Source organism: Elephantulus edwardii, unplaced genomic scaffold (assembly GCF_000299155.1).
Source record: "Elephantulus edwardii isolate Elephantulus edwardi_28Jun2011 unplaced genomic scaffold, EleEdw1.0 scaffold00259, whole genome shotgun sequence".
NCBI classification, from domain to species: Eukaryota; Metazoa; Chordata; class Mammalia; order Macroscelidea; family Macroscelididae; genus Elephantulus; species Elephantulus edwardii.
This window is the reverse complement of record NW_006400009.1, coordinates 3,713,104-3,725,296: the sequence shown is the minus strand read 5'-3', so window position 1 is coordinate 3,725,296 and position 12,193 is coordinate 3,713,104. Positions and strand designations below refer to the sequence as shown.

General features: G+C 34.9%; 1 protein-coding gene across 1 annotated transcript in view; it reads left to right on the top strand.

Moving 5' to 3' along the window:
* The first annotated feature begins 1,003 nt into the window (after window positions 1-1,003).
* FAM13B (family with sequence similarity 13, member B) overlaps window positions 1,004-12,193 on the top strand; it is a 67,366-nt gene continuing 56,176 nt past the window's right edge. The window contains 4 exon segments of the mRNA XM_006899501.1: window positions 1,004-1,160; window positions 1,576-1,788; window positions 9,675-9,852; window positions 10,117-10,258. Coding sequence (XP_006899563.1) covers window positions 1,004-1,160; window positions 1,576-1,788; window positions 9,675-9,852; window positions 10,117-10,258 — 690 coding nt within the window.

The window sequence follows — 12,193 nt, the reverse complement described above, 5'->3', positions numbered from 1 at the left end:
TATAATTACATGTGGGCCTTATTTAGAATCTTGAGTAGAATTTTTTGAGGGTGTTTGCAGTGTGAAAGAAATTGTTTTTCTGGGATGATTTTCAAAAAGCCCAGTTGATGTCATTTCTCTTCATTCACAGCTTTCCAAAAGTACCTTTTCCCTTTGAAAAATAGTCCTTTCACACATAATGTAATGAATGTATATTGTGGAAAATGGATTTTTCTTAGGATTACTCTGACACTTCAGATAATTGGAAACTGTCATCTGAGACATTATTTCTTCCCAGTGCTTCTTTACTAATTTATAATTCTTTAAAAATTAACATAAACACTTATTTTTTTTGAACTCTACTGTATCTGGACATTGTTCTTGCGAATAATTTTGAAACACCTAGTAAAAAAGGACAACTGGAAAAGTGTCTTTGGCTGCTCTGTCATGCAGAATTGAGAACTGGTTAATCCTGTTCTTATTAGCCCATCATTTATAAGAAATTATTATTAACCCATTACTTTATAAAAGGTGATTCATTCCTGTTTGAAGAATAGTTAAGATAAACTTCAAATATCAGAATCTAAAGATGATCTGGTTTGGCTTTTTATCTGGGTCACTAATAATCTTGCTCAAGGCCCTTGACCCATTAATAAACAAACTTATTAAGACTCTTTTGGAGCCAGTTTTATCCCTTAATATGCTTTTGGCACTTTAATGTCTCTCAGTTTTGGAGGATCAATTTTACCAGAATTGTTTGTTAAATAGGAAAGCACTGCAGAAAACATTCAAGCCTGACTCTTCACAGTAGAGAAATATTGAAGCAATTGTATAGAACTTTATTTGTAGAACACAGTGTGGGCCTGATAACTGGTAAATATTTAACTAGATGGCAACACATTCAGGTATAAAGCGTCTATCTTTAATGTATTTGGTCATATTGCCACCTGTTAATCATTGTAGTCTTTTTTTTGTCTTTCATTTGGCAGAAAAGACAGCTTTGATTTCTGGCTGCAAAAAAGATATGAGGAAGAGCTCCTCCCCTTCCTTGAGTAACTGCAACTCCGTTCTTGCTAACAAAATATTTGGAATTCCACTTGATGAGCTGCAGCAGGGAGGACATCCAGACAATGAGGTTCCATTCATAGTCCGCCACGTTGTGGACTATATTGAGGAACATGGTATACATTTCCTTACTTTGAAGGCTAGTTTTTGTTTTAATAAACACAGCTTTCTCTTTTTGAACTTGACTATTTTTTTTAAAGTATCAAAAGTCCAAAATATGAGAAACAGGGAAAAAAACCCACTCTTTTTTAACATATACTAAAAATGATGGTTGCTAAGCTTAGAACACTTGTTAGTGGGGATGATAGGAATATTTTTAATGGTCATAGTGGGTGGGATAAATAGACTAGGACCCCAGAGGACAGGGTTAGTGTATTTCTAGGTGTATAAGTTGAATATTTTTAGCCATATAAGGGGAGCCAAGAGTGGCTTTCCAAAAGTCCGAGAATTTTAAGTTGATTCAAGAATGTATATATGTGGCCAAATAGTCAAAATTGCAGCCTGCTTAATTTTTGCCCTGAACTAATGTAGGAGGTCTGGAGCAACAAGGACTTTTCCAAGTCAATGGAAATGCCGAGACAGTGGAGTGGCTTCGGCAGAGATACGACAACGGAGAAGAGGTGGATTTGGTTAAGGAAGCAGATGTTCCCTCAGCTATTAGTCTTCTTAGATTTTTCCTTCAAGAACTTCCTGAACCTGTTATCCCTGGCAGTTTGCATAGTCACTTGATGCAGCTTTCTCAAGGTAACATAATTTGGCATTATTATTTATTTCAAAGTTCTACCTTCCAGAAACAGTGACATGTAAACAGTAATTAAAGAAGTTTTGGGATTAATTTCATAGGGTCTTGGTCTGTCTTATCAGACCTAACATGAGAATGAAAGGTGAAAGAGAACACTGAAGAGGCAAGAATAAGAAATAGGAAAGTAGGAAAAAAAGAGAAAGGAAGAAAAGTTTATATAAAAGATAGTGTGTGACAGGATGTCCAATAGTAGCCCAAGATGTTGCTTAATATTGATAGTACTATGAGACACTTTCCTTAGTTTGCTACACATTTCTAGCAAAAGTCAGACGACAACCTGTGACTCTGGACTTGGAAATACCTAAAGCTTGTTCTTGGACACTTCAGTTGCCCTCCTTTGCAGTAGTTTTTTGGTTCTAAATAAATGTTATGACTTAGCTGGATTGGAATTGGATAGGGAAAACATAAAGGTGGCAGAAAATAGAAGAAGGGAGAAACCCAAAATACTGCTGTGGCTAGAGCTAAATGGTTTTCATATGTTTATAATGGGAGCAACTTGTATATTCCATTATATAGGACACTATAAAACTGGCATATACCATTGTATGCTTCTTGAATTTATTTACTTTTTCTAGATTTTAAAAATTTAAGCTCCTGGAAAAATTTGGAGGTGATAATAAAAACTAAAGCTATTTCTATTATGCCTATTGCTGTCATGTTGTTGAGTACTGTCGAATCAGAACTGACCCATAGCTGACTCTCCAACTGGTCTTCGGAGGCTGTAAATTGCAGAGGGAGAGATTGCTCATCTTTCTCTCACAGAACAGCTGATGGATTTGAACTGCATTCCTTTGTGTTCCTTGGCAGCAAAAGTCCTTACCATTAATCCACCAGGCTCCCTATTACGATCATAGTTGGACATTTTAAAATGTATATGTAGTCCAAAAAACTTTTTTGAGGGTGTGTTATTTATCTCATTTTTCTTAAATTTTAATGACAGCTTAAATTATTGAGTGTCTCTGATTTGTGTTTTGAAGACCCTGTATTATTTTTAAAATACATTTTCTTCTATACAGCTTGAGGATAGGACTCACTTTGAATGTACTTTATTCAGGAATGAGTATCTTGACCCAGTTTTCTTTCTCAGTTGATGGATGGAAAAACTGGTTTTAAAATGAAATATTAGTTAATAGTGCTTTCCCCCCCAAGTGTCACTTAATAATTTTCTTAACAAGCACTTTTGAAAAAATTTTTAATTTTGGAATTTAGTTCTTTTTTTCTTGTAGGAAAATTTTCAAGTGTTTACAGTAATTCACCTAAGAAGCATTTACATTCATTAAATTTGCATTATAACTGCTATGTTGGAGTGAGTTCTCTGTGCCTTTAAAAATGCTTATACAACCCTTCTTTTTGTTTTTTATAATGGTAAGTTTTCAGGTACCCAGTATTAGCTGAATAACTAATGAATTTAAAAATCCATTAAATTTAAAATTGAAAGAATAAAGTCCTTCAGACTTGAATGGAATTTTAGAAAAGAATACTAAATTTAATGATAGTGAAATATTCAATTTCACAGATAACTACCTCTCAGAAACTTTATCAACTATGATTATTATTTAGATTAGTATTTAAAATTCTGACAACATCAAGCACTATGTTGACATTCATGGAAGTACAGTGTGTACTGTCCTTGCTGTTAGGCACATGCACATGAAAACAAACCCATGTCTTTAAAAGATAGACAAAAGATGTGGTACTTGAGAAAATGTTTGTATTCTTTTGTAATATCTGTTTTGTTCATTTTTCCTTTAGTCATCTTTTGGGAAAGTGTCTAGCTTTGGACAAAAGTAAAGATATAATTATGTTATTATTTTAATTGATGTGCACAGATGTATGAGAAAGTTACTGCTTTATAGCATTTTTTTAAGTTACATTTTAGCTTGTGTTTTAAAAAGTTACTTTTCTGTTCTTTGGTGGCAGGGCACTTCAATGTGGTGTTCACTGATCTAATTAACTCTTTATTTAGACCAGGATTTCATAACCAGGCCTCTACTCACATTTTGGACTAGATATTTCCTCATTGTGGTGTCTGTACTGTAAATACAGGCTGTTTAGCAGTACCTCTTGCTTTCTGCTTGCTAAATGCAAATAATATCTCCTCACATAGTAACCGTTAAAAAGAGTTTTTATTCATTATCAGATGGCTTGGAGTAAAAAGGTCCATAATTGAAGAACGTGTGGTTTATTTAACTACTTATTCTTACACATTGTTTTAGCACAGTTCCCAGTTTTATGGATTTCTTATAACAATTAAAAGAGTTGCAATGCTTGAAAAAAAATGATAAGTTGGGGAAATTGTTTGATATGTACATATAATCTCCCTAGATAAGATTTAACTAGAATATAGACTGAAATGAAAGGAATTTAAGAGTGACTTTGTTTTTTTTAAATGCTCCTCTACCTTATTTGAAGAGACTTAATCAGTTGTTGTTGTTGTTATGTACTGTCTAGTTGCTTGCGACTCTTAGCGACCCTGTGTACAACAGCCCTAAACCCTGCTCTATCCTGTGCCAGTCGCACTGCCTCTGATACACCCATCCTGATTACCCTAGTCACTGAATCAAGACACCTCATTGAGGGTCTTACCCTCTTGTGCTGTTCCTCCATCCTCCCAAACATGATATCCCTCTCCAAGGACTGGTCCCTCCTTACACTATGTCCAAAGTATGTCAGACGAAGCCCCAGAATCCTTGCCTCCAAGGAGCAGCCTGGTTTAACCCTCTCCAGGATGAATCTGTTTGTTTTTTGGCAGTCCATGGTATATTCAGTACTCTTCTCCAGCACCCCAGCTCAAAGACATCACTTCTCCTTCTGTCCTTCCTAGTCATTGTCCAACTGTCTGATGCATAACAAGTGATTGCAAAGACCATAGCCTGTATCAGACACACCTTAGTCTCCAGAGTGACACTATTGCTCTTCAGTACTTTGGAGAGGTCCCTAACAACAGAAATGTATTGCAGTGGGAAAGACTTCAGCAGTAGCCTGGTAAAAAAACACTTTTGTAGTAGAAATGTAGACGAAGTTGAGCTACATGAACAGTACTTCACCTAAGCATAGTAGGGAGTATTACCCACAATCTTATTATAACCTTTTTTTTTAAATGTTTTTTTAATTTTTTTATTATAACCTTTGAATCAACTTTTCATTCTAGCATCTTTGTAAAAAAAAAAGAATTAAAAAAAATTTTTTTTTAAATTTTATTCATTTAGCTTATTAGACTGATATTTATCAAATACACATTATATGCCAGGTACTCACTGTTCTAGATTTGAGGAGATCTGGTGTTAAATCTCTTGGCTGTGAACTAACCTTTTGGCAGTTCAAACACATCAGTCACTTCATAGGAGAATGATACAGCAATCTTCTGGCCCTGGAAACCCTGTGGGAAAGTTCTAGTCTGTCGTAAGGATTTACTGTGTTAGACTCGACTAAATGGCAGTTTGAGTGTTGTATGTTGGGAATGGAGCAGTGAACAATATTAGATAAAAATGTCTGCCTTTACAGAGGAAAAATCGTAAAAGGAAGAAGAAAGAGAGCGATAAGTGAATAAGCGTAATACATATATTGTTGAATGATAAAACTAGAAAAGATTTGCAACATTTGTTAGTTGTGTTTTAGTTACCATAGTGATAATTGTTAAATTATTTTTGAGTTGGCATAATGATTCTTCTTCAAGAATCCTTTTTCTCATGAAAGCTTAGGTTGTTAGAAATGTCTACCAGTTATAGTAATAATGATTAAAAAAGTTAATATATAAAATTATAAATTTATAAATTATAAAATTAGAGTACATGGATATTGATCACTTTTTACATTTTAAGTTAAATTTATCAGACTATATAGTCTTTCCTGATAAACCTCTTGGACATATTATTTTGCAGAGATATCCAGTATTATGACTCTATCGCTCTTTTCTTTATTTTTTTAAATTTAATTAACATTTTTATTTTATACTGGTTTACTTTCAAAGTTTGTATACATTGTTTCTCACACTGGATCTTTCCCAGTTTCTTTACCTACCCCTTCTCCTGCCCATCAAGTTGTGTGACCCTCTGATTAACTCCCCTAAGACTGTATCTCTTAATCATAATTTTTTTTCTAATTAATTCAAAGAAAACTAGAACATGAAATATAATGGGGTTGATTCTCATTATTAAAGCAGTAAATCAACTTTGTTTTGAGAGTGGTAGTTATTAGTTGCTGTCAAGTCAGTTCTGACTTGTGTGCAGAGTATATAGGGTTTTTTTGAAACTGTACTTTATAGGGTTTTTAAGGCTGTATGTAACTTTTTGGAAGTAGATCACCAGACCTGTTTACAGAGGTGACTGTTGGTTAGTAATCCAGCTGAACCATTTCATGTTTTTAGAATGCCTTTGGGAAGTTACTTGTCCTAAATGTGGGCCTCATCAATTAGGCTATAAGCCTAATGGCACTGAAAAATAAAGGCCTCATGATCTGTTATTTAAAATATTGAGAAACAGAAACCACTACTGTTGAGTTAATCTCTGCTTACGGTGATTAAAACTGTCCATAGCTTTTCTGTAAGTCTGTATGGGTGCAGACTGCTACATCTTTCTCCCATGGACCACCTGGTGTATTTGAACTTGAGTTATCAGATGAACACTTTACTGTGTCATGAAACTTCCTTTCCGAGAGAAAACCCTGTGGAGCACTTTTACTCTGTAACACAGAATAAAGTCATATATAAGTAATAATTTATTAGATGGCAACTTTGTTTTGTTACTACATAGAGGCTTGATGTTGTAGTGTTTTTGCTGCCAGTTCACTGCTAACTAAAAAGTTGCCATTTGAGTTGTGATGCTGGAGAATAGTATTGAATAATCTATGGACTGCCAAAAGAACAAACAGATGTGTCTTGGAGAAAGTGCAGCCAGCTTGCACCTTGGTAGCAAGGATGGCAAAACTTTGTCTCATATTTTGGACATGTTACTGGAAGTCCTTGGAAAGGGAGGGACATCATACTTGGAAAGGAGGAGAGCGTCAGTGAAAGAGAGGAAGGTCCTCAAGACGTTGTCACAGTGTCTGTGGCAATGAGCAATGGATTCACATGTGTCAGGGATGATAAGAATAGCACAGATTAGGACAGGGTTCGGGGTAGTTGCTTATAGAGTCACTGTGAGTCATACTCTACTGGATGGAATTTAACAAACAAAAAAAAGTTGCCAGTTTAAGCCCATCTGCTGCTCTGTAGAAGGAAGATGAGACAGTCTCCGCCCATTAAGATGTACAACCTCAGAAGTTAACCTGATGGAAGGTTGCGATGAATCAGAAGTGACCCAAACCCAGTGACTTTTTGTTTTGTTACTGGAAACTCATTGACAAAATTAATACAAAACACAGGCTATACACATGGATTTCACCTGATGGTATATATACACAGGAATCAGATCAGTTTTATCTGTCTGTGGAAGGAATTGTTGAATAAGTTCAGTATTAACAGTGAAGACTAGGCCACATGCTGAAGGTAGAACAGACCATTAACTACTCATATGCAAGTTCAAATTAAAGCTAAAGAAGGTCATATCATATCCACAAGAATCAGATTTGATCTTGCATCTATGCCCCTTGAATTAAAAACCAACTCAGGAACATGTTTGAGACCTTCAGCACTAACAAAGACCAGGTGAGATGTAGGAAGATAGCAAGAATATCATCCATGAAGAATGCAAAACGTCATTACAAAGAAGGAGGAAGAAGACCAAAATGGATGTCAGAAGAGACTATGGATATTGCATTAGAGCACCAAGAAGCCAAAGCAAAGGGAAGAAATCAAGTTAATGAGCTGAATAGAAGATTTTAAAGGGTAGCCTTGGAAGACAAGGCGAAGTATTATAATGTTAAGTGCAAGGACCTGGAGTCAAATATCAAAAGGACCGAACTCTCTCAGCATTTCTTAAGCCAAAGGAACTGAAGAATATTCAAGTCTCAAGCCACGATACTTACTGTATGGGTAGAATATTGAATATCGAATGATCCAGGAAGCATTAAAAGAAGATGGAAGGCATATATATACTCACTGCATCAGAAAGAATTGGCTGACACAGAAGAACAGCAAATATACGATCAAGAGACAACTTATATCACACTCAAGCAAAATCCTGCTGAAGATTATCCAGAAAAGACTAGAACAGCACATTAACAGAGAACTACTAGAAATACAAGCTGGATTTAGATGCGGTTGTGGTACTAAAGACATTGTCAGTGTTAGATGGATCTTGGCAGAAAGCAGAGTAACAGAGGGATGTTTGTCTCTGTTTCATTTACTATGTAAAGGCGTTTGACTCTGTGGATCACAACAAACTGTGACTTGAAGAAAATGCGAATCCCAAGTTGGACCAGGAAGCAGGTTTCAGAAGAGATTAAGGAAACACTGCATGGTTCACAGTCAGGAAAGGAGTGTATCAGGGATGCATTCTGTCTCCATATGCAGAATAGATCATTCCAGAAGCTGGGCTTTATGAGGAATGTGGCATCAGCATTGAAGGAAGACTCATCAACAACCTCTGTTATGAAGATGACATAACCTTGCTGAAACTGAGGAGGACCTGGAGCACTGGCTGCAGAAGGTCAAGGATTATATGTAGTCTTCAATATGGATGGAAGCTCAACATCAAGAAGACAGAGATTCTTACCACTGGGTCAGTTGGCAGCACCTAATGGATGGAGAAGAGATTGAGATTGTTAACACTTCAAGCTTAGTTGGTTCCACAGTCCATACCGTTGGCACCAGCAGTATTGGAATCAAAAGATGAATTACATTGGGAAAATCTGTTGTCAAGAATCTCTCTGGAGTACTGAAAAGCAGCGATGTCAGTTAACAGACTAAGGGGTGCCTAATCCAGGCCATGATCTTCGCTATTACTTGTTATGCATCAGAAAGCTGGACAGTGACAGAAGAAGAATCGATACCTTTGAGTTGTAGTGCTGGAGAAGTCTTGAATATACCATGGACCACCAAGAAAACAAGTCTGTCTTGGAGAGGATAAAAACAGGTTTCTCTTTGGAGGGTAGGATTTTGAAGCTCTGTCTCACATACTTTGGGCACATGCCCAAGAGAAACCAGTTTTTGGAGAAGGACATCATGCTCAGAAGGATGGAGGAACAGCGTAAGAGAGGAAGACCCTGGAAGAGATGGATTGATACAGGAACTGGGGAAATGGGGTTAGGTTTGTTGGAATCAGCGAGACTGGCTCTGGACAGGGTATACTTCAGAGCTGCTATACATAGGGTCACAGGCAACTGCACAACATATAACAGTAACAACAACAATGAAAATTTATTTGAAAAACAAACTAATAGCTTAAAAGGGAACAACAAATGGAAAATGGAAGACAGATTTAGTTCTCTTGATACTGCTAAAGCTACTAGTACTGTTTAGAATATCAGAGGAAAAAGTCAGTCATACTTTGTTTTTCCATTCGTTCTTTTCCTTTGGAAAGATATAGGCATATAGAGATTTATTATTTTGAAAACAAGCGAAGACACACAGACACATATACACATACACATCGTGTGTGTGTGTGTGTGTGTGTATAAATGATTTGGGGCCAATAAGAAATAGTTGAGAAAAAACAACCTCCAGTAATTGAAGGATTGAACAGTTTTGCTTCACTTTCTTCTCTTAACTATCCTCTCCCACTTAATAAGTGAAATGCAACACCCTAAGGCGCTTGGCCTCCAGTAGAGGAAGTTGGGAGGTTTTGAATTGTTACGGTTAAAGGGGATGTAGGTGGGGTAATGTGAACCTGGCAATATATCTGAGCTTTGCTTTTACTTCATTAAAAAAGCCTGTTATTATGTTTTATAGATTATAATAATGAAGATGAATTTGGAAGAAAGTTGAGGTTCCTCTTGCAACAGCTTCCACCTGTTAATTACAGTTTGTTAAAGTTTTTGTGTAGATTTTTAGCCAATGTAGCATCACATCATGAAGAAATTTGGTCTGCAAATTCTTTGGCTGCTGTTTTTGGTCCAGATGTCTTCCAGTAAGTGTTTCATAAATTTTTCTTAATTAGAAAAAATTAGATTTGTGAAATATAATCTATAATCCTTTGTCCCAGGAGTCATAGGCTGCTTGAAGAACCATTATTTATAAAAGATATGATTAATCCAGCATTTTTGTGAACCAGGGTGCAAATTCGGTATGATCTATAGATGGGAAAACCAAGGCAAAAAATGACATAAAAAGATCAGATTTGTAAAGTGACTCATTGATTGTCTTTCATTTCAATTTGGATTTTTATTCTTAGCATTTACACAGATGTGGAAGATATGAAAGAGCAAGAAATAGTAAGCAGGATAATGGCTGGACTTCTGGAAAATTACTATGAGTTTTTTGAGAATGAAGAGGAAGATTTTTCATCCAATGATTTGAGTTCAATTACTGAACAGGTGAGAATATTTTAAGTATTCTACTTGGAGAATTTTTTTAAAGAATCTATAATTACAAATTTTGACATAAATTTATATGACATTTAACTAGAAATAATTTTCATAGTGAATTTTCATGTAATCATACTCATCTAGTATGTTCTGAAACTGTTTTGGTCCTTAAAATAGGACAAAATGGAAAAGGCAGTACTTGGAGAGTTAATAGATAAGATTGTAGATAGTTTTAAATTCTTGTGGTCTTGAATATTAAAATTCATTTTTTAGGATTCATTATAATGTTTTATTGTTTGTAGTGTGTTAAGATCCTAGTTACTGTCCGCTTTGTGAATTTACTTCAAGGCATTAATGACTCATTGAGAATTTGTGATGTAGGCCTATCTATGTGAAGGTTTTACTTTTGTGCTAAATAACTTTAATTGGTTAAGGGTTAAATTTTTTTTTTACTTGGTTAGGGTGGGGCTGTAATATTTTTTAATGGATAAAGATTCATGTTGAAAAAATAAACTGTCTTGCCTTAAAAACAAAATCTTGTCTCCTACCCATACCTATTCTCTATTCAAACCTTTCCCTCCATCATTGGTTTCTTTGTGCTTTTCCACAGTTGTTTTAAAAAAAATTTTAATTACAGTACAGGTAAATATTATCTCACAATTTTTAATAGGAAAAATGACCTACTGTACTGTAACTTACCCTTGTTTCTTTTCAACTATTAGTGTGTCTTGGAGATCTTTCCTTGTCATGTTACAGAGAGCATATTTTTTTGTTTTTACATCTGCATAGTTTACTTGTGTGGATGTGTGACCTTGTAATTTAGTTGACTTATAATACCCATTCCCAAGTGAAATCTATACTCTTGTTTCCTCAGAATAGTCCTTAAAACTTTCTAGGAGTATTAAATGTAATTCTCCTTTCAAATGTGTATAAGTGTATGTGGTAAATGACATTTTAAAACTATCAGTGGAGATTTGAACTGTTTTTTTTATAACTTCTTTATAAATAAGTCTGTCTTAAAAGGTAATTTAACACAGATTTTCACTTGTTCTTAATAGGCCTTTTTAAAAACCATTTTGGAGATAGATTTGGCTCTGTGTAATTTTTGAGTTTTATTTTCTGGTTATCTAAACATTTATTTCAAAGCATTTCTAAACTATTGTCAACTTTTATGATTACAAGTTTTTAATACCAGGCAGCGAGTTTGTACTTTGCTTGGCTTCTCATGTTTCTTTAGGAAAGCATTTTAGTCTTTGTGTCTTCCTTGCTTCACTTAAAATAGGAACTGGATCTTCTTTCACTTCCTCCATTTTTCTTTTTAATTATCTAGAACTTTAAAGAAACATAGATGCTATATTGTAGTCAGTGTGCATAGATAAAAATCAAACAATCAAACAAAAGAGGTAGAATGTGTTACTCTGAATTAATGACAGATGACACTTGGCTCATTTTTTGAAGGTTTCAAATAGTCACAATTTATGACTAAAAATTTGGTTAAAATAGACAAGTGATAAAGCTCTTCAAATTTATTTTTGCTTAGAAGAAAATGACAAGACGAATAGTAGTTAAAGACACTTTAAACTGTTAATGGCTTTTGATTTCCATAAGAGGTCTTATCTAGGGGGACTTCTGTGTACTACTGCTCCTCCCTCCGTTTTAAAATAAAGGTAGTAGTTATTAAAAATAAAATAGTATACAAGATAATTTGACACATAAAAATCTGATCGTACCGACTTGACCTGATACTTCTATTTTGACTCCTTTATAATTTGCAAGAAGTGCTTTGATAATGCTTTTTGATGTATGCATTTGGTATGTAATTCTCTGATATTTTTATTATCCTATGAATTCCTTAGGTGTGTTAAAGTATACCCATCTCTCACCTGTATTGTATTTGCATATTTTCTCACACACACACACACACACACACACACACACACCCAC